Source organism: Lutra lutra, chromosome 12, assembly GCF_902655055.1.
Source record: "Lutra lutra chromosome 12, mLutLut1.2, whole genome shotgun sequence".
Taxonomy (NCBI): Eukaryota; Metazoa; Chordata; class Mammalia; order Carnivora; family Mustelidae; genus Lutra; species Lutra lutra.
The window spans coordinates 92,956,465-92,977,866 of NC_062289.1; the positions used below are offsets into that span (position 1 = coordinate 92,956,465).

At 46.9% G+C, this 21,402-nt stretch overlaps 1 protein-coding gene across 1 annotated transcript in view; it reads left to right on the forward strand.

Moving 5' to 3' along the window:
- The window catches only part of CCDC60 (coiled-coil domain containing 60), a 161,968-nt gene that overhangs the window by 133,739 nt on the left and 6,827 nt on the right, over positions 1 to 21,402 (forward strand). Inside the window, exons 6-10 of the mRNA XM_047698580.1 lie at positions 1,247 to 1,337; positions 6,049 to 6,283; positions 14,371 to 14,455; positions 17,450 to 17,521; positions 20,535 to 20,597. Of these exons, the coding sequence (XP_047554536.1) occupies positions 1,247 to 1,337; positions 6,049 to 6,283; positions 14,371 to 14,455; positions 17,450 to 17,521; positions 20,535 to 20,597 (546 nt within the window). The remainder of the gene's footprint in view (positions 1 to 1,246; positions 1,338 to 6,048; positions 6,284 to 14,370; positions 14,456 to 17,449; positions 17,522 to 20,534; positions 20,598 to 21,402) is intronic.

Below are 21,402 nucleotides of genomic sequence, written 5' to 3' on the forward strand. Positions count from 1 at the left end.
GTATACGTATGTATACCCTTTCCCAAAATACCAACAGGGCAACACATCAGGTCCTTTGGGTTTTAGATGAGGGATTACAGGCATGTCACCAACAAAACCTGCTGGAGGTTCAGTCTCGTACCGAGAAATTTCCCAACCCATGAGGGGAAGATCCAGGATTTAGGGTATCTGAAGTTTAATTAATTGGGGGAGGGCAGTGCTTTAAGAAAAAGAATATAAAATTACAACAGAAAATGATTCACAGACCTGTACCCCTGAAGCAAATAATACATTATATGCTAATAAAAAATAATAATAAAATAAATTTAAAAAAAAGAAATTAGGTACAGGACCCCAGAGGAACCCATTCAAGTGAGGGTCATTAGTTTCACTGTAAATCTGTATCTGGGTGAGTGACTTGAGCCCTGCCCCCACCCCACCCAGTGTGTTTTCTCATCTGTAAAATGGGATGGCAACAACGCAGTGTTTTATTGAGATGATTCAGTGAGAATGCACAAAAGCATCTTGCACGTAGCATCGTATAGAGTTCTGTTCAGTACACTCCAAACCAGTGATTTTCACCATGGAACCCACCCCACAGGCTGTCCCCAGTACCCCCGCCCCCAGTAACCCACCCTCTGTGTTACTTGGGAACATCCCTCGTGCGGGGATTGTTAGGCACCAGAGCAGGCAAAGATGAATGGGCTTTTCAGCTCACTCCCAGGAGAAACTGCCCTGGAGTAGACCTGCTACCTGCTGGAAAGGACACAGGTCCTTGGGGCGCCTGGGTGGCTCAGTGGGTTAAAGCCTCTGCCTTCGGCTCAGGTCATGATCCCAGGACCCTGGGATCGACATCGGGTTCTCTGCTCAGCAGGAGACCTGCTTCCCCCGGCCCCCCGCCTGCCTCTCTGCCTGCTTGTGATCTCTGTCTGTCAAATAAATAAAATCTTAAAAGAGAGCGGGGGGGGGGGGGACCCAAGTCCAAAAGGCAGACAGACGCAGATCGCATACAAACACATTCTGCCTCCCTCACCCCACCGTGTAAGCAGTGGTCCCTCCTACCCTCAATTTCCACGGACAAGACCCAGCAATGGCAACATGTCCCTCTCACTTCTTCATCCACACAGGGGGTGGGGGGGGGGAGAAAAAAAAAGCCCATCACAGAGAACAGCCGCCATCCATCCTCCGTTTATTGCATTTCCTAAAAGAACTTGTAGTAAACCGAGGCTCTGGCAACGGAAAACTCATTAAGCTGTTTCTCACTCAGGGACCCGGGTGGAAGCAAGAGCACAATAAAAAAAATCAATAAGGACAAGTCCATGGGACAGAGGTGGGAGCACTTCGTCACGGCGCCTAAGGTAACTGCCAGCATGCGATGCGACAGCCTGGCTGCCACGGCCCCCACTTGGGTGGGAGGCGTTTCTGCCCGTCTTCTCTCTGAGGGGAATTTTTTTCTCGTTGGTTCTCTGAGCGGGGAGAAGTCAGAACTGCATGCTGTTGGGGCAGTTTTTGTAAATTTTAATTAAAATGGTTATCTGGGGATTATAGGAGAAATGACATTTGGCTGGATGCCACTTGGTGGGGAAGGGGAGGGGTGGCTGAGGCTCTGGTCCATAAGACATCACCAGACGGAAGTGGACTCACCTCACCCCCATGTTTTTATTTATTTATTTTTTATTTTATTTTATTATTTTTTAAAGATTTTATTTATTTATTTGGCAGACAGAGATCACAAGTAGGCAGAGGCAGGCAGAGAGAGAGGGAGAGGAAGAAGCGGACTTCCCTCTGAGACAGAGAGCCTGATGCGGGGCTTGATCCCAGGACCCTGGGATCATGACCTGAGCTGAAGGCAGAGGCTTTAACCCACTGAGCCACCCAGGCACCCCGAACCCCATGTTTTTAAATCAGTAACAGTCATTTCTCTGTCTCGAGCTCACTCACTCTTTAACTTGGCCAGAAAATAAGAAACGGGCGATTCCACGGATAGGGTTTTCTACACACTAGAAGGCGCAGTCACCACTACGAGAACATCAAGAAGTCTATTCTTTTCACTCGAAGCTCTTCCTAACCCTAAACGCATCTACCCAACAAACAAGCACCATGAAATCATAATGACAAGAGATCTAGTGTAGGGAGGCAAATGCAGTTGAAAAAGTAGTTTGTTGTACCTGTGCCCTTACCTACAACAGGGGTATAATGCTCATCCCCTCCTACTTCATAACGTTAGTAAAGAACCTCAGGAAACAACATGCAAACTCACTCTGAACATGTTAAAATGCTGAGCATTACTGCTTATAATTTTTAGAAACCACCTTTTAACATAGTTGTCATGTGCCGGGTTCTATGCTAAAGAAGTGCTTTGGGGTCTATTAACCAGCTCTGCCTTCTTACTAACCCCAGGGGGCACTATTTTAATCACCAGTTGGGAGAGGAGGGAGTTGGGGCTCAGAGAGGTTAAGTGATTTGCATGAAGTCACACAGCTGAGTCATGGCAGAGCCAAGAGTGAATCCTGGGCCTGTTCATTGAACACTGTTTATTAAACACTGAGCTCATCAAATGCATGCTTTCCATGGTGTCACAACTACAATTGCTCTCATGAGGAGTGTCATTATTTTCTTGCTCCTTCATCAAGGTGTGCCTAGATCTGAGAAGGAAAAGCCTTTGTTTTTGTCACAGAAAGTTGCTATGGAGACACTGTGTGCCTCTGTCTCCAGAGAAGCACAAAAAAAGCAGCAGAAGCCACAAACCTTTAAAAAAAAATGTCCTCCAGGAATATTCCTAACAAAACTTGAGGGAGGGGACACAGCAAATCAGCATACTGGAACTCTCACAAAATTGAATTCCTCAGGAAGCTTCTAGATCAAACTCGAGGCTAAAGGGTGGTCCACTCTGACGATGGGGGAGCACTCGATTAAGAGACAGGAGACCTAGCTTAGCCACTGTGACCCAGTTCACTGGGTGGCTTCAGATAAGTCCTTTTCTCTCTTCCGACTTCAGTTTCTGCACCTACAAAATGAGGACTTTGAAAGCAAAGCTCCAATCAACTCCACACAGCAACTAATAATTCTTCTGTACATTTAGAGCTTGTCAGGGCCAAGACAGCACTCGCAAGAGCCGGGCAAATGGAGTAAATGAAAAAAAATCAGGCTGGGTCTAATGCAATAGAGAGGGGCGAGGTCTGTGGCAAATGGCCTATACAGCTAAAGGGAAGAACTTCTGTCCAGCTCTAGCCACTTTGCCACGTGAGAATGGGAGTCCGGGGCTTACTGTTTTCAAGAGAGACCAATAAACTAGGTGGTTATATAAAAATCTCCCCAATTTGTAAAATTCTGGGCAGTTAATCATGTCTCCCCGTGGGCCACCAGTTGGAAATTGTTCCTTCAAAGAAAAATGTAAGGAATCTCTCAGGGAAATCTTTTCCTTTATTGCCCCAAAGCAGTCCCTACTGAGGTAGAACACAGCAGCTAGTTAACACTGCTCCTAAGTGAAATATAAAAAAATAGAGAGGAGCATATGGGGATTTAAGTCAATTCAGACTCAGTCAGTTCAATAAAGGGCAAGTGAGATGCTGAAACTGCCTGTCACATCATCCCCCAGCATTTTATTTTTCTGTCACTTTCAATTAATCAAAAGTGTCAGCCCTTCACTTTGGATTTCCTGGCTGAGGTTGTTAATTGAATTTTAATTAATGGCGACTTTAGGAACACAAAATGAAATCCTAGCCCAAGGAGGATCCACACGGAGCTCTGGATATGGAAAGCTCTTCTGAGACCATCCCAACCCATCCTCTTTGTTTGCTAGACCAGGAAACTGGGGCAAGATGGTAACTTGCTCAAGGTCCCCCTGAGGTCCCCTGGCTCTGAGTTCAGTGCTCATTGCAAGACTCCAGGCTTCCCGGGGACACAATGTGCCGAGCCTTCAAAATGACGGGGAGCTAGAGTCTGGTTTCCAGAGTCAGGGATTCATATGGGGCCAGAGGAGACCAGATGAGGAGACTTCCACATACACATATTACCCCCAGCTGTGGTGTCAGGACAAAGGGGACCCTGTACCAAGCTCCTGATCCGTCAAAGGAGAGAACATGCCAACTCTGGGCATTTGCTTTTTATCACAGTCATTTGGTAGCCCACATGCCCCCTTGGAGATCTGGGTAAACCCACCTTGTCCTTTCCCTGTGCCACCAGGAAACCCCTCCCCTCTCCCAGGGCACCAAGGTTCGACCTGCCATCACGGCCCCACAAGGTAGCCAATCAAAACACTACTTCTGGGGGCGCCTGGGTGGCTCAGTTGGGTAAGCGTCTGACTTCGGTTCAGATCATGATCTCAGGGTTCTGGGATCGAGCCCCACGTTGGGCTCAGTGGGGAGTTTGCTTGTCTTTCTCTCTCTGCCCCTCCCCCTGCTTGTGCTTGCTCACTCGCTCTCTCACAAATAAAATAAAAAATAAAAATATTTTAAAAACAAACAAAAAAACCCTCTACCTCTGACCCCATACAGTGGACTCCATGATATGAATCCTGCTGGAGACAACTATCTCCACCCCGTTAGATATTTATGAGAGGTGGGTGCGGCCTTCGGTGCTGTCTCTTCTCCCTCTCTGCTTTCTGAGGGTATCAAAACACTATGATCGGAAAGGTGACCTCAGTCGGCCCTGCAAGAGCTTTCCTTTTAAATGTTCTCAAACAGAACTGTTCCTGTTGATTGAGTGTAAACCACAGCCCAGGGTTCTAGTGAGCTCTGACTGGGGAGCTGCTGAGGGCCTACTCTGCCCCACCGTAAGCCTGGCATTTTCAAAGGCATAAAGTATCATCAGCATGGGACCAAGGGCACTTTCAATGCCCCTGAAAAGGGCATTGCTGAAAGAATTTTTAAGCAAGGTATAATAATTAGCGTTGGTGTTAGCCTGACCTGGACTGGAATCCTGGCTCTGCCCCTTGCTAGCTGTGTGACCTTGGGAAAATGAGAAACCCTCTAGAGGACTTGGCTCATGAGTTAAATGAAGACATGACCCGGCACGGTACATTCTGAAGTGATATCAGTCATACAAGATGGTGGTGTGAACGTGCGCGCACACACACACACACACACACACACGTGCACACACAACCCATCCTCTCTGATTCCTTTCCTCCCAAAAGTTCGCATTCTCCTTACAAGACTTTATCTACCCTTTATTACCTTCTAGGACTTGTCACCTAGGCCCTTCCATCCACCACAACCATGGCTCCTCTCCCTGCCCGGAAAAGAACGCTACCCTATCAGACACATCCACTTCCCTAAAGGTCAGGTCTAGAATTTTCTCCATTTTGTACTCTTCAGAAGACCCCAGTAAACACAAATCCTCATTCTTTGAGGGCCTGGTGTCAACTTGGTGAACAAGAAGTTGATCCATGGAATTTGGGGTCAAACCACCAAGAAGTAGCTAAAGAAATGAGACCCATCCTCCTGTAGTTTTAAAAAATCAACTCCCGGGGTGCCTGGGTGGCTCAGCGGGTTAAAGCCTCTGCTTTTGGCTCAGGTCATGATCCCAGGGTTCTGGGATCGAGCCCCGCATCGGACTCTCTGCTCAGCAGGGAGACTGCCTCCCCCTCTCTCTCTGCCTGCCTCTCTGCCTTCTTGTGATCTCTGTCTATCAACTAAATAAATAAAAATCTTAAAAAAAAAAAAAGTCCCAAACTCCTCTGGTCTCTCGTAACATAACTGGAATATGTGTTTGGTCCCCTGAGGTGACTACTTCGTCAACCATGGTGTTCACTGAATAGAATTAGTCCCATTGTGTTTGCTTCAGATAAAACCCATTTTAAATTTTCTTGATTTGTGACAGAGGGTCACCCCAGACCCAGGACATGTGTCCTGGTGTTTGGAAAGAACCAAAATAAATTCACATTCAGAGCCAGGTTTTTACTTCTTTTTCTTTCTTAGTTCCTTTCCTTCTCGCCTCCCTTTTTTCTTCCATCTCCCTTCCTCCCTCTTTCCCTTCTAGTCACCCTCCTTCCTCCTCCTCTCCTTCCTTCCATCATCCTGTTCTCCCTCCCTTCTTTCTGAGATCTCTCTTCTCTCTTTCCCTCAGACCAAGAAATTCAAAATTCCTGTACTCCGCGTCACCAGCCGCAAACCAAGCCGGCGAGGCTCCACACTCAGTCTGTCTCGGACCAGTGGGGGATCATCCCCCCAGAGCAGCATGGTCTCCATGAACCCTGGCTCAGATGAGCCCCCGAGTGTGATCACCCAGGCGACAGGCAGCAAGGACATTGAGGACAATGAATCATCTTCAACCAAGCCTGATGAAGAACCCCTCCATGTCAGTAAGTCCTACCCGAGAGCTGACCAATCCGCCTTGACTCTTTGCCTTGAAGCCAGACATCAAGAACCCCTCCTGCTCCAACTTCGACCCCCCCACATTCAGTTAGTTAAAGGAGACACAGGGGTCCCCTAGCCCTGTTCAATTTCCTCGGTCCCTTTTGATACCCCCCCAGTGAATATCGGAAATATACCCTCTAACTTGGATTACTCTGAGCAATTTCTCTGTGAGAGACAGCCCATGGTCATCAATTGCTCTCTTTAAAATTTTAGTAATATATTCCATTCGGCCCAACTTATGTAAAATATTGTCATTTCAACACATAATCAATACAAAATTATTAATGAGATAGCTCATATCTTTTTCATACTGAGTTTTTGAAATTCAGTATTGACTTTTTCAAACAACTTTATGGAGGTCTAATTTGCATACCATAAAATTCATTCTTTTTAAGGGTGCAATTCAATGACTGTTAGTCAATTTACAGAGTTGGGTAACTCTCACCATAATCTAATTTTAGAACATTTCAATCAAGCTAAATAATTTTAGAACATTTCAGTCAAGCTAAACAAAAACTCGTATCCATTGGCAGTCCCTCCCCTTTGCCACCCCCTTTGCGACCCCAGGCAATCATAAATCTACTTCCTGTCTCTAGGAATTTGTCTTTTCCTAGCATATTATGTATGGAAGTTGTATCACTCTGTGACCCCCACCCCCAACCCCCATCTCCACTCTGGAACAAGTTTTTTCAGTAGTTCACAATTTGTGGGACACAGATTCTTTAGAAAATCCATTAAAAGCTATAGGTCCTTTCCCCAGAAGAAAATTTATACACACATATATGCACAGTTTTGCATGCTCTTTTAGGAGGAGCCTATGGACTTCCACTAGATAGAAGCATAACTAAGGGGCACCTAGATGGCTCAGTCCATTAAGCATCAGCCTTTGGCTCGGGTCGTGATCCCAGGGTCCTGGGATCGAGCCAACAATGGGCTCCCTGCTCAGTGGGGAGCCTCCTTCTCCCTCTCTCTCTGCCCTTACTCCCTGCGAGTGCCTGCTCTCTCTCGTGCTCTGTCTCTCTCTCTCTCAAATACAATCTTTATTTTTTTAAAGATTTCATTTATTTATTTATTTGTCGGAGAGAGAGAGAGACAGAGAGAGCACAAGTAGGCAGAGTGGCAGGCAGAGGCAGAGAGAGAAGCAGGCTCCCTGCTGAGCAAGGAGCCCAATGCAGGACTCAATCCCAGGACCCTGGGATCATGACCTGAGCTGAAGGCAGCAGCTTAACCAACTGAGCCACTCAGGTGTCCCCAAATACAATGTTTTAAAAAAGAAAGAAAGAATTGTAACTAGATTCCCTAAGTCATGTAAAAAAAAAATTATTCTCCGAATTTTCTGGCTTGAGCAGGTATAGTCAAAGGAGATAGGAAAAGAAGGGATTTATGCAGAAAGAGTAGGTAGAAGGGGGAAAAAAAAAAAAAAGAAAGGATCATAAAAGAGTCTGGCCGGTGCAAAATTATTGCTTTCTGGTGCATGGGATCTCTTCCTTAAGGCCACATCTCCTGTGTCCCCTCAGTGGCATCCAAGCTGAGGCCTGCCTTCTTAGCCAGGGCTCTTTCACACCACCTAGAATGCCCATCACAACAACCGAGGCCGGGTTGGGCTGATCTGAAAAAGACTGGGTGTGGTTACAGATTCGAGGAGGTTGAACAAGAGGTGAAGGTAGACCAAAAAGCCTGAGACCCTTATCATCAAAACCAAAAATGGGCAAAAGGGCAAAAACCCAGTTAGTGGTCAGGACTCAGAGCAAGGACTACCAAAGAGAAACAAATCCCACCCTTATCGACAGGCAACCATGAAAGGCTCCACGCCCTGAAAAGCTGTTTGCTGAACAGATTATCTAAGATAGAGTGGCACGAAGATCAACCCTCCATAGACATGTGGCTCTTACAGATATCTTGAACCTTCTTTCATTTCAAAATCTATCTACTGATCAGCTGCTGAGTGCCTGGAACAAAGAATTACAGTTCCTGCCCTCCCTAAGCTTACATTTTAAAAGGAAGAAGCAGGGGCGCCTGGGTGGCTCAGTGGGTTAAAGCCTCTGCCTTCTGCTCAGGTCATGATCTCTCAGGGTCCTGGGATCGAGCCCCGCATCGGGCTCTCTGCTCAGCGGGGATCCTGCTTCCCCCTCTCTCTCTGCCTGCCTCTCTGCCTACTTGTGATGGCTGTCTGTCAAATAAATAAAATCTTTAAAAAAAAAAAAGGGAAGGAAGAAGCAAATGATATGTGATCAGAAGATCATAAAACAAGACATGGGCCAGAGAGAGACTGGTGGTGGGAATGGGGCTAGCCAGAGTGGTCAGAAAAGCCCCTCTTAGCTCTGACATTTAGGCTGAGATCTGAGGATACGAAGCCAGGGAAGGAGGCAGGAGTCAGAGTGGGCATCATCTTTGTAGGGTCAGGTAAGGACTTCAGAGTGATTCTGAGTGTAAGAGGAAGTCTCTGGAAGGCTTTCGGTACAGGAGTTACAGGATCCGGTTTTCTTTTCAAAGGTGTCTGTGTGGTTATTAGTGTCATATCCATGCTGTGTGTCTTTTAACCCTGAAAGCCTTGCAAGTAAGAAGCGTCCCCAGCTTCAAGAAATGACTTGGTCCAGAAGCAGCACCAGTGGCAGCAGGAATGCGGAACGAAGGAGGGAGCGGAGGGGGAAGGAGACTGTGATGAGCAGAGGGGTGGACGGCACCATCTCTCCAGACACCCGAGACACCACAGAGCCGTCCCCAGTGGCTGCCTCCCTTCCACATCTAACCAGCTGACTTGCTCCCATCAGTCCCATCGCCTAAAGTCATTTGAACCTTCTCTCTGCATTTCCATTACTTCATCTTAGAAAACTGGGGCATGTAGGCTAGTTTCTGACACTTATGTTTTGTTTCATGCACAAGGGCTTTGTTAAAAAAAAAAAAGTGGGAATGATATTTTAAGATTTGAGAGATTTTATATAAAAATTTAGATTAAAAACAACAACAATAGCAACACTGCGACAAGAGTGGACCCTCGACCCTGCACAGTGTTTAACTAGAGCTGCTCTTCTTAGGTGGGGCACATGCTGGCTAGTTTTCCCCAGTCTCCATCAGTCCCTACTACCCCCAATCACTGCTCCCAGTTGGCCAAGTGCATGGCCATTTACTGTCTCATTTGCCCCACTGTATTCCTGAGAATAAGGATGATAATGATCGCCATGACGACAGTACAATAGTTAATACTTAAGAAGACTTTTATGTATCAAGCACTATTCTAGCTTCTAGTATATACATACTAAGTGTGTACACACACACACACACACAAATGTATATATTTGCATATAAATTCAATGAATCCTTGCAACAGTTTTACACCTATTTTGTAGATGAGAAAATTGTAGCACAGAGAGATTACATTACTTGCCCAAAGTCACACATCTCATAAGTGATGAGGCCAAAATTTGAACCCAGGCAATTTGGCCCTTATGTCACAGTCATACTTCATCTATATGCTTTACCCAAGTCTCTAGAGAAAGTGGGAAATGAAAGACCAAGAGGGAAACTCAATTTTTCTTACACTAGCTACTGTCACCATCTGGTGCCTGCCGCCTATAGGTACCTGAGTTTGGAACACTTCTTTTCCCTGGTCCACATTCTCATGTCCTCTCACCCATGTGGACTGCTACAGCCTCCTTGTCTTCTTGTCTTGCCCTCACATGCCTACGCACTCTTCTCCCTGCTGAGCCAGAAAGAACTTTCTGAATTAAAAATCTGATATAAGGGCACTAGAGTGGCTCAGTCAGTTAAGCATCTGACTCTTGATTTCAGTTTAGGTCATGATCCCAGGGTCCAGACATTAAGCCTGACATTGGGCTCTGCAGTGGGCATGGAGCCTGCTTAAGATTCTCTCTCTCCCTCTTTTTCTGTCCTTTCCCCCAGCCTCTTTTTGAAAAAAAGGAAGTGGGGCAACTCGGTGGCTCAACGGGTGAAGCGTCCAAGTCTTGATTTCAGCTCAGGTCATGATCTTAGGGTCATGAATTGGAGCCCCTTGTTGGGCGCCATGCTCAGTGGGGCATCTGCTTAGGATTCTTTCTCTCCCTCTTCCTCTGCCCCTCCCCCCACTCTCTCTCTAAATAAATAAATACATAAGTATATAAACACATAAAATATTTTTCAAAAATCTGATATAGAGCTCCCCAGCTGTTAAGATTCTTTCAAGTGTCCCCATTGCCTCTAAGACATCGCCTCTGATCTTGTCCCAGGCTTTCATAATAGGCTCAGCTCTTACAGTTCACACCTTACACCAGACACTCCAACCTCACCAAAATGCTTTCCTCTTCTTAAACAATGCACATTCTTTCATGTCACTGTCTGCAGTGTTCCTTCACCTGTGACCCTTTAGTCTGGTGGACTCCTACTCAACCTTCAAGACCCAGATCAAATGTTCCCTCCACTGTGAGGTCTTCCCTAACACTCCTGGGTTCCCCCCTCTCAATTCTCTTAGTACTTTGATTTTGCTTTTATTGAGTACTTAAATTTTAATTTACAACTGTGTCTCATATTAAGTAGGAACTCCTTTTGGCTGGATACAAAGATCTGAAAAATAGTGCCTTAAAACAGATAAAAGTCCATTTTTCTTACAGATTAAAGGAGACCAGTCCATGGCTGGTATGGCTCCCAGAGGTCATCGGGAACCCAGCTTCCTTCTGTCTTTCTTTGCCACTGTGCTCAGCATGGCTTTATGATCAAAATGGCTGGAATGCCACTCATCCCAGCCACATGCTAGGCTGAAAGCAGAAGGAAGTAGGTGACGTAGAGAAGTGCTCACTCCCCACTGAGTGGAAGCAGTCTTCTCAGAAGCTTCATAAAACATTTGTACTAAACCCTCATTGTCCAGAATTTCATCCCAAAGGCACACCTGGCTGCAAAGATGTTGGACAATTGGTCTAGTAAATGCTTACCTTCACATACACACACACACACAAGAACATAAACACACGCATGCACACCAATACACACACACACACGCACACACATATGCACATATTTCTATCACTAAGGAAGACAGGGGAGAGGAACATGAACTCGCTGCTGGTGTGGAACAATGACGTCTTATTCACCCTCGGCCCAGCACACACCGGGTTCACAAGGACCGGGAGATGCATTTCCACCAGAGACCTACATCCCAGGGAGAAAGTCTTTCTACATTCAATTCCCCATCCTCCCCCTCTATTTATACCTTAACCTCCCTCCCATTTGTCATAGCCTTGACAAAAGTAGATTAATTTCCCAGACTTCCACTGCCTTCTGAAACCTCCTCAAATTTATTCTGAATTCATGAATCCTATTCTGAGAGACACACCATTTAACCAAGGTCTAATTTCCAGGCTGGATGCATAATGAAGTCTTTGTGGAGGCAAATCACTGGGGACAGCGGGTTATGGCCTCTCCATGGACTGATCCCCTCCCCAAATCAATGGTGAAGGGATTCACAAGACACCAAAGCCCAGGCCATTCCTCCTGCTAGTCTTGAAGCTCCCAGTCCTGGAACTGTTAGAGGAGAAACACATTTGAATAGAAGCTCAGAAAGATGGCTCCTATGGCGGCTAACGTTCCCCTGGAACCCAACCCTATACAACAAAAAGACCTTCTCTGTTTTTCCCCAAAGAGGAAGAAACAAGATTAGTCACTCAAGAGTGAGATTTATGGACTGGCTGTGGATGAGAGATGGAGGAAGGAAGTCAGAATTTTTTTGAAATTTGAAAACAGAGGGTGCCATTGTATGTAAACAATGGATAATGTCATCCCCATAGCTCTGGGAACTGAGGACCAAGCAGGTTTCTCTGAGTGTGGGCCTCCATTATAGGGCCCTATTCCTCAGGGAAACTTTATTTTGTGACATCTGCACCCCCAGCAAACAAGTATCTGCTCCCAGGTAGCCTTGAGGAGTAGATGTAGACCTCCGGAGTCCCCAGGCTTCATTTCAGTTCATAGGTCTCCAACCTCAGCTACATGATGGAGGGAGCTTGATACTGCATGGTGCCAACCTGCCCAGAGGTATTGTTGACAAACAGGAAGAAAAACCTTTGGTGTACTAAGTGAATGTGGAACCTTCCTCGTGATCCTCTAGGAGAGCTGCCCAATTTGCTAGGTCACCAAGGCCATCTGCTGGTATCCACCTACCCTTAGGCTGGCTTGAGTATGGGTGGAGGAAGGAATGGGGAAGCAGTCAGATGTTGCGCCTCAGTTCCCAGGAGATAGGAAGAAAGTGGAGGAACCAGCCACAGCTCCCTTACTAATAGGCTTCTAGACACTCCCCAAGAATTCTGGGATGTGCTACATAGGGGAGGTGGGTGTGATGAGACAATGATGAAGACCGGATTCAGGTCAACTGGAATCATGCCCACAAATGACTAGGAAGATACAACACTAGGGAATGAGGAAGGTGGAGTGGAAAATGGCTGAATGCTGGTGTTCATCACAGCCTACAAGGCTCCAGGATCATTAAAGGGCAGCACCCTTGCCCTAGCACCCAGTGACCGCATTCGTAAACAAGGCTGGATACAAATGGTAGTGGGAAGCACTGGGCTTCACTCCCGCAGGCATGGCTTTTGAGACCTGCATTTGCATTGATGATGGGCACCCACCGAAGGGTGCAAAGCATCCCCACTGCCACTGTCCTCTTTCCCTGATACCCCAAATCCAGCTCAAGTTCTCCCAGATCCTTCCCTCCTCTTCTCTTCTCCTTCACCATTCACTTCTGCAATCAGCAAGTGTTGACTGGGACCCCTCCATGACAAGCACAGTGCCAAGTACTCACAAACATGTATCGACATAAAACATGTAAGACTTCCACCATCCCACTTTTTTGGAAGCATGCAGCTTACTCTAAGTATATTTCATTTTCCAACTTTCAAATCAGTGTATTAGCTTCCTGGGGCTGCCGTAATGCAGTCCCATGAACTGGGAGGCTGAAAACAACAGAAATTTATTGTCTCAGACAGTTCTAGAGGCTGGAATCCAAAATCAAGGTGTGGCAGGGCTGTGATTCCTCTGGAACCTAGAGCAGGAGCCCTCCCCTGCCTCTCCTAGCTCCTGGTAGTAACTGGCGACCCTTGGGCACTTGGCTCTAGCTGCACCGTCAGTCCATCTGCCTCTGTCATCACGGGTCATCCTCTCCCTGAGTGTCTGTCCCCTCTTGTTATAAGGACACCAGTCATATTGGATCAAGGCCCCACTCCATGGCAGTATGATTTCATCTTAACCACATCTACGACGTCTCCATTTCCAAACAAGAATGTGAATACTTCACATTCTGAAATACTGGGAGATTAGGACACCCACGTGTCTTTTGGGAAGACACGCTTCAACCCGTAACAGTCAGGCACAAAGATGTATCTCTGCACTAGGTAAAAAAGCAACAATGTTAAGTACGCAAGGAGAAGTCACCTAGCTCAAGGAGGAGGGCCAGAGCACTGCGGGGGCGGGGGACGTGGGGGGGGGGGGGGCCGGAGCATGCGCACCGTCCCGAAGTCCACCCTTCCGCGCGCAGCAAGAATGAGCCCCATCTCGGAGTCTTTTCCAGGAAAGCAGAAGGTCTGGATTTTTACAGGAAACCTTCCAATTTTAAAAGGTTAGCATCTATGTCAAATCAAACGAAACACGAGTGAGTTAGATTCAGCCTGTGGATCACCAGGTTGGAACTTCAAGTGCTTGGGATCAGGAAGGGTTTCCCAAGCAAGATGATTTCTTCCCAGAATTGGAAACTGTTCTCTCTGGCTACACTAGAGTTTAAGGTCAGGGAGGCGAGTGAGAGGGGAGGCAGGAGAGAAAACAAAGCAGCCAGATCCTGCAAAGCCTCAGAGGTCACAGGGAGGAAGGCAGGTGTTATCCAAAGGGAAAATGACAAGACGCTGGTTTTAAGCAGGGAAGTGATATCTGCCATACAACATGCCAACCAGTATTGGCTGTCTACACCTTGATCTATTCCTCTCCAGCTCACCACACACAGGAGCTGAGAGATACCAGCCCCACCTGCCTTCTGGACAATGACCTCTCATGTTCCCATCAGATTTGCAGAAGCTGCTGGAAATGGTTCGGGAAGATGCCCGAAGGACAATCATGTTGGAAAATGGGATGCAAAGGAAAGCACCCAGGTATGTTCTCTTGACCCCCGGGGGAAATAAAGGATGTCAGAATAGCAGTGATAACATTAGCCATAGCAGTTCCACGTTACTGAACGTTTTTCTCTGTGACAGGCACTGAGTCATATACTTTGTCCTTGTGTCTCACCTCCCTGGGATCTTACAAAAACCCTCTGAGGAAGATACTATTATCTTTATCTTACAAATGAGAAAATGGGGCTCAGAGAGGCTAAGCAACTTGTCCAAGGTCACCCACTAATGAATGGTAAGGGCACAACTTGAATGTAGCTCCTTCTAATTCCAAAAATCATCCTCTTAACCACCACGCTGCTCTGCTTCTCAGGAATTGTAAGAGCATTTGTCCACTCATTTACTGAATGGTTATGAATATGTATGGAACCTGGTACTAATTATTGCAGGAAGCCTTATAAAAGGAAAGCTCAGACCTAAAAGAATGAATAATAGGAGAACCTCATCTAGTCTGGGACAGGGACAGGGATGGGGATCAGAGAAGTTTCCTCTGAGGAAGAGACTGTGACTCGCAGCCAACACGGGGCAGGTGAACATTTCAGGCAGCACATGGGCAAACACACTCATAAGGCACCATGGCACCTTCAAGGAAACTAAATGCGGCCAGAAAGGGGTGGAGAGGGGCATGAGTCTATCCAGGGACCTTGAAGACCACCTCCAGGATTCTGGTTTCTTTCCTAAGAGCAACAAAGATCCTCAGAAGTGTCAAGCCGGTGACCCAGGTGATCGGCTCATGGTGTCAGACTTGAACCTGAAGGGTCCTCCTTCCAGTAGGAAGGCTTATCCACAGGATTTCTGGCCTCGAACAGCCTAAGAGACCATGCCAGCTGGAGCTGGAGTTTCCTTCCCAAGTACATACCCTCTGAGTCAGCTAATTACTTCCTGAAAATAAATGATGCTCTAGAAGAGCTTCTTCATCGCTTCCAGCCTACAGGGAGGCCGGTTATGACTTATGGGTTATTGTTATTACCGTAATTACAGTTCACCAAGCCCTTGCTCGTGTATCACACCCACCGCTGCTTGCTGATGACGAATTTCTGCTGCTGCTGCCTCCTCGACTTGCATGGGGCGGCTCGGAGGGTGGCATGTGGAGGCATCCCGAGACAGTGTTGGCCCTCCGAGCCCTGGCTGCTGTTCCTGATTTACCAGCGTAGCTCCATGAGTCTCCCACCTTTGTAAGAACCCACGGCACGAACGCTGGCATTGGAGTCAGACTGACACGCATCCGAAAGCTAGAACAGGTCGACTTAGCCTTCCTCTAAACCTTTCCTCATCTATAAGACGAGATTTTGTGACCTCAAAGCACTGGCCTTGGAACCACATAGGCTAGGCTGGATGGAACTCCGTCCTCATCACTGAACTGCTGTGTAATGTTGAGCAAGTGGCTTCACCTCTCTGAGCCTGATTCCAGTTCTGTACAAGGAGGCTCAAGAGCCATAATATTCTCTTTGTAAAGCATTATGATGGTTGTGAAAACAATGTCTACTCCAATGAGTCGTTTTAAGAATTTAGGTGAAATGTTGCACTTAACATATGAGCACGGGCCTGCCGCATTACAAGCACTCAATACATGATGGCGGTGGCGGTGGTCCCTTTATCTCACACATAGCATCTCGCAGAATCTTCACAGCATGTTGCTGACTTAGGCTTGTTAACAACCACCTGTTGCCAGCAACCCACCATAGGGATGGAGAAGGGCGATGAGGGTCTTGCAGAAGGACCCTCCAAAGACAAAACCACACAAAAACAGAAAACTCATCGTGTGGGCCCTGCGTTCACTTCAGTGATCCTATAACCATGGAGACAGACCAAGAACCGGTTGAATTTTCCCATCTTCCTCAATTCCTCCAGGACCAAAATCTCCCAAATCCCTCCCCGAGGCAGCAGATATTGGAGGTTTCTCCGTAAAGCTGCCGTCAGACAGTGAGGAAAAGCTGCACATTTTCTTTTGACCTCCTCACATTAGAATCTGGATTCCTTTTCCAATGTAGGCCCCAGATCTGCTCCCCTAGGGGCTGACCTAGGAATCCGGGGTTTTCCAGAACCCCTAACAGGCAACTGGACCAGCCCCTGCCTCAAAGCCAGACTGCCCTCTGGTCGTCTTAGTCTCTTTGGACTGCTGTTAACAAAAATACCCAGGATTGGATGGTTTACAAACAAGAGAAATTTATTTCTCACCATTCTGGAGGCTAGGAAGCCCCAAATCAAGGTGCCAGCAGATTCGGAGTCTGCTGAGGGCCATCCCCATAAATGGTTTTCTTGCTGTAACTTTTACATGGGGGAAGGGAGCTCTCTAGAGTTTCTTTTATAAAGGCACTAATCTCAATCATGAGGGTTCTGACCTCATGAGCTGATCATTTCCCAAAGGCCTCCACCTCCTAACACCCTCACCTTGGGGGTTCAGATTTCAACATATGAATTTGTGTGTGGGGTCGGTGAGGGGGATGCAAACATTCGGACCATAGCATCACCTAGGAGGGTGACCTTTTCTTAAAATCTTCTACCAGTATTTTCTAAATGTCTCTGAGGGTCAGAATTAGCTGGGACACTTGTTAAAAATACGAATTTGTAGTCTTCATCCCAGACCCACTGAATTGGAATCTCCAGAGGAAACTTTATTTTTTAACAAGTGCTTCAAGTGGGCACCATTTCACAGGATGCTGAGAAATTCTAAGGTTTCAAAATGGGCTCTCTGCACACCTGTATCAGAAGTGTGTGCTTGTGTGTGTATTTGTGTGTGTGCATGCACACGCATGTGTGGTTCTACATGCAGCTTCTGGGGCCTCACTCCAGGCCTGATGCATCCCAATCCCTGGGAGCATGTATTAGGAGCAATCTCTCCAGGTGATCCCATGCCCAGCAAAGTCCAAGGATCCCTGCTCTAGAAAGAGAATTCTCCATCCTCCCACAGACACTTCCTGCCTCAGGGGCCCCGTATGTTCTGTGTGTTACTAAGAGACTTGTCTTGCTTTGCAGTATCTTGTCTATGCTTAGACAAAACAAGAGCGATTTGGCCTATAAAGACATGCAGACCACCCGCAAGTCAAGGTAGGAGGGCACCCCTCGATCCCAGGGACCGTTGCAGAGGTGCCCCTCACCAGCCCATCGGAAGTAGGGTAGGGAGGGGGGACATTTTCCTTCTTCACTGGAAATAAGCCCCTTAATTTCTGGGGCTGGGGGGTGAGTATCCAGGTGGCTCTTCCCCCAGTCAAACTGTATAAGGTTAAAATCTTCTAGTCGTGGTGAGACATGAACCAGGGAGGGTGTGGCATCCTGTACAGGACTACCTTTTCCCTCTATACTTGGGGTGGCTTTAAATGAGGGAGAGGAGATCCAGCCCCATTTCATTTATTCATCTTGACTGTACTCATCAGTCCTCCCACCCCACCCCGTGCCAGGAACTGTGCTAGGTTTGGAGGGATTCAACAGCAAATAGGACATATGTAGTCTGCCCTCGCAGATCTCACTGTCTGGACTGGGTGGGGTCCTAACTTCTTTTGTGCTCTGCACCCTTTCAGAAAAATGGTTTTTTTTCTTTTTTTTTTAAGATTTTATTTATTCATTTGACAGACAGAGATCACAAGTAGACAGAGAAGCAGGCGGCGGGGTTGGGGAAGCAGGGTCCCTGCCGAGGAGAGAGCCCGATGTGGGTCCCAATCCCAGGACCCTGAGATCATGACCTGAGCCGAACACAGAGGCTTCAACCCACTAAGCCATCCAGGCACCCTGCAGAAAAATGCTTTTAAAGGCATACTGTAAGCCACAAAGGTTTGCAACAAAATCTGCAGTACTATAGATTATGATATTATAATCAAATTGGGGATATAGTCATCTATGGGCTCCTTTAGCAATGAATTATATAAAAAGACTTAGCAGCAGATCTAATAACTACTGTAATTTTAGATTAGGGTTGAGTGTAAATGATCTCTCGAAGTATCTGCCACAATTGCAATGTGTTGTACAAATACATGCAATTTCCATTTCTGCTAAAGGTTGGTTGAAATAAAAATGTAACCTTTTTTCCATCTGCATTCATGGACACCTTGAATCCTGCCTGTGGTTAAGAATCACTGGTCTAGGGGCGCGTGGGTGGCTCAGTGGGTTAAAGCCTCTGCCTTTGGCTCAGGTCATGGTCCCAGGGTCCTGGGATAGAGCCCCGCATTGGGCTCTCTGCTTAGCAGGGAACCTGCTTCTTCCTCTCTCTCTCTCTGCCCGCCTCTCTGCCTACTTGTGATCTCTGTCTGTCAAATAAATAAATAAATAAAATCTAAAAAAAAAAAAACCTTTAAAAAATTAATAAGAAATAAAATAAAAATAAATCACTGGTCTAATGGGAAAGTCATGCATTTATTAAATAATGCCACAGAGTTAGCCATATAATCATGACTATGGAAAGTGTTCTGAAGGAAAAGTAAGGAGGACTGGGTGCATGGTGGGCACTAGAGGTCTAAGACTGAGTTTGACATTTAAGCTGAGACCTGAAAAAAAAGAAGATTTAGCTAGCCTATGGTGGGGATAGGAGGGGATAGTGTTCCAAGCAAAAGGAACAGCCTGTGCAAAGGGCATGAGACTGGAGGAAGCTAAGAGGCACTGAGCAAAAATCAATATGGCTGAAACTCAAGGAGAGTCAAGGAACAGGGAGACAGAGAGGAGCAAAGGGTCCTTTGTTGTTTATTTCTGCTTGTTCTTTTATCACAGCTAATACCACTACTTCCTTCACTTTTCACCTCGTCCCTGAGTCACATTGTCAGTGCTAGAAAAGAAGAGAGCCATCTACAGGAGGGAGGTCAAAGCCAACGCACTCCCCCAAAGAATTCATCTGCAGGGGTTGGGGCAGCTGGTTGGAATCCAAACACAAAGACCTCTGCGTACTATTACTGGGGCCCTGGATCCCAGCAAGATGGGATAAGGGCTCCATCCATCACCTGTCAGAGATAAGACCTCTAGATCCAGCCCCCTGAGCCTCTGGGAAAAGCAGCAAATGTCAGGACCTTTCCTACAGAGAGGGGTCTGGGAAGTGGCGATCCTCGTGAAGGAAGTTCTAGGTGCTACAAGGCCAATAGGGAAGGGTCAGCTGCACATCACAAGGATAAAAACAAAACAAAACAAAACAAAACAGGCTCATTCTCTAGAACCAGACAGAGAAGGCAGTCAAGTAAGTTTTCCAAGCATTTGGTAAAAAGGGAGACATGGCAAGAGAGAAGGCGTGAGACACTGGTATTAAAGGACCTGGGAGAAGGTGCACGGGAGGGATGGACATGGGCAAAGGAGCTTCACCCCCTTCTAGGAACTCGGACCAGCAAAGTCATAGGAGGGAGTGACCACTCAAGGAATTCAGTCAGCCCACACCTTGAAAGGGTTCAATGTCATGAAGAGTTGACTGATCATAGATGAGGACAGTGACAATCCAGAGCCGAGGTGCTTGCCTGAAAACTGGGAGGCGGTGGTACCTGGGTTGGGCTCTGGAGTCAGCTCTGTCTTCAAAGGAAACCAAAGTGAATGGTCAGCTCAGAGTCCTGTTCAGAGAAGAGAATCCTTGAGTGAAGAAGCGGTCTGGGGTTGGGAACATCAACATCATGGCTAGAAGGACTTGACCATCCCATCACCAAACCTGCAATTCAGCCCGGGGGGTTACATGTTAACCGGTATAGAGAGGAAAATGGAAGGGGCCCAAGTAAACTTGTTCTCCAGAAGCAAAGATCGATTTTGTACAAACAAAGCTGGGATCCAGAAAATATGTCATTCTGACAATACACAGAGACAGAAAGTCAAACTCAGACTAAGAGTCAGAGCAGGAAGAACTTGCTGTAGACCATGAAACAGTGCTGGATTGGGACAGGAGGAGAAGAAACAAGAAGGGCCCTCCAGGCAGGGCATATGGGTAGAAGCAAGGGCCAAAAGATAGGAAAAATATATACTCAGTTCTATGACTGGTCCCTTAATTAGAGCCACCTTCCTTACCTGAACCCTGAAGGCTAGCAGGTGTCATGGGAGCCCCAAAGACACCCTTTTTATGAAAAGCAGGCTCCAGGCAACCTGAAACTATCCTTTTGTGTTTCAGTGACAGATCCAGCAGTACAAGTGGAGAAAGCCACACCCAACTTATCCAGAAGAAGTCTAAAAGGTAGGCCAGCTGGGCAACAGAACAAGCTGGGCAAAGGCACTGTGGCAACCACATTGCCTGTCTCCCCAGGAGTGTGGAAATAACCCAGTGCAGACCACACTCCCTGAAATCATACACACTGCTTAAAGACAAGGGATGCCCAGGGCAAGGGGATCACAGCCAAGATGGCAATGCAGACAATGACAATAAATTCACTCCAGGCATGGGGTGAAGCATTCCATATTATCTTACTTATTCCCCAAAACCAATTCTATGAGGTGGGAGTGAAGGCATGGGGTGAAGCATTCCATATTATCTTACTTATTCCCCAAAACCAATTCTTTTTTTTTTTTTTAAAGATTTTATTTATTTATTTGTCAGAGAGAGAGAGGGAGAGAGAGCAAGCACAGGCAGACAGAATGGCAGGCAGAGGCAGAGGGAGAAGCATGCTCCCCGCCGAGCAAGGAGCCCGATGTGGGACTCGATCCCAGGACGCTGGGATCATGACCTGAGCCGAAGGCAGCTGCTTAACCAACTGAGCCACCCAGGCGTCCCCCCAAAACCAATTCTATGAGGCGGGAGCATTATCCCATTCTTTGGAGGGGCAAACTGAAACCTGGCCAGGTGAGATGTCTTGCCCGAGGCCAAGAAATAGTGGTGCTGGAGTTCGAACCTGAGTCTCTCAGCTCCAAATTCCATTTTCATCACATTGTCCTTAACATTTGCTGGGCTCAGGTGAACGGATGTCTCTCTGGGGGCTTACTTATTAAAACCTGAACCACCAGCCTGATGTTGTTGGGAAGATCTGTCCTTCCCACATCTAGGG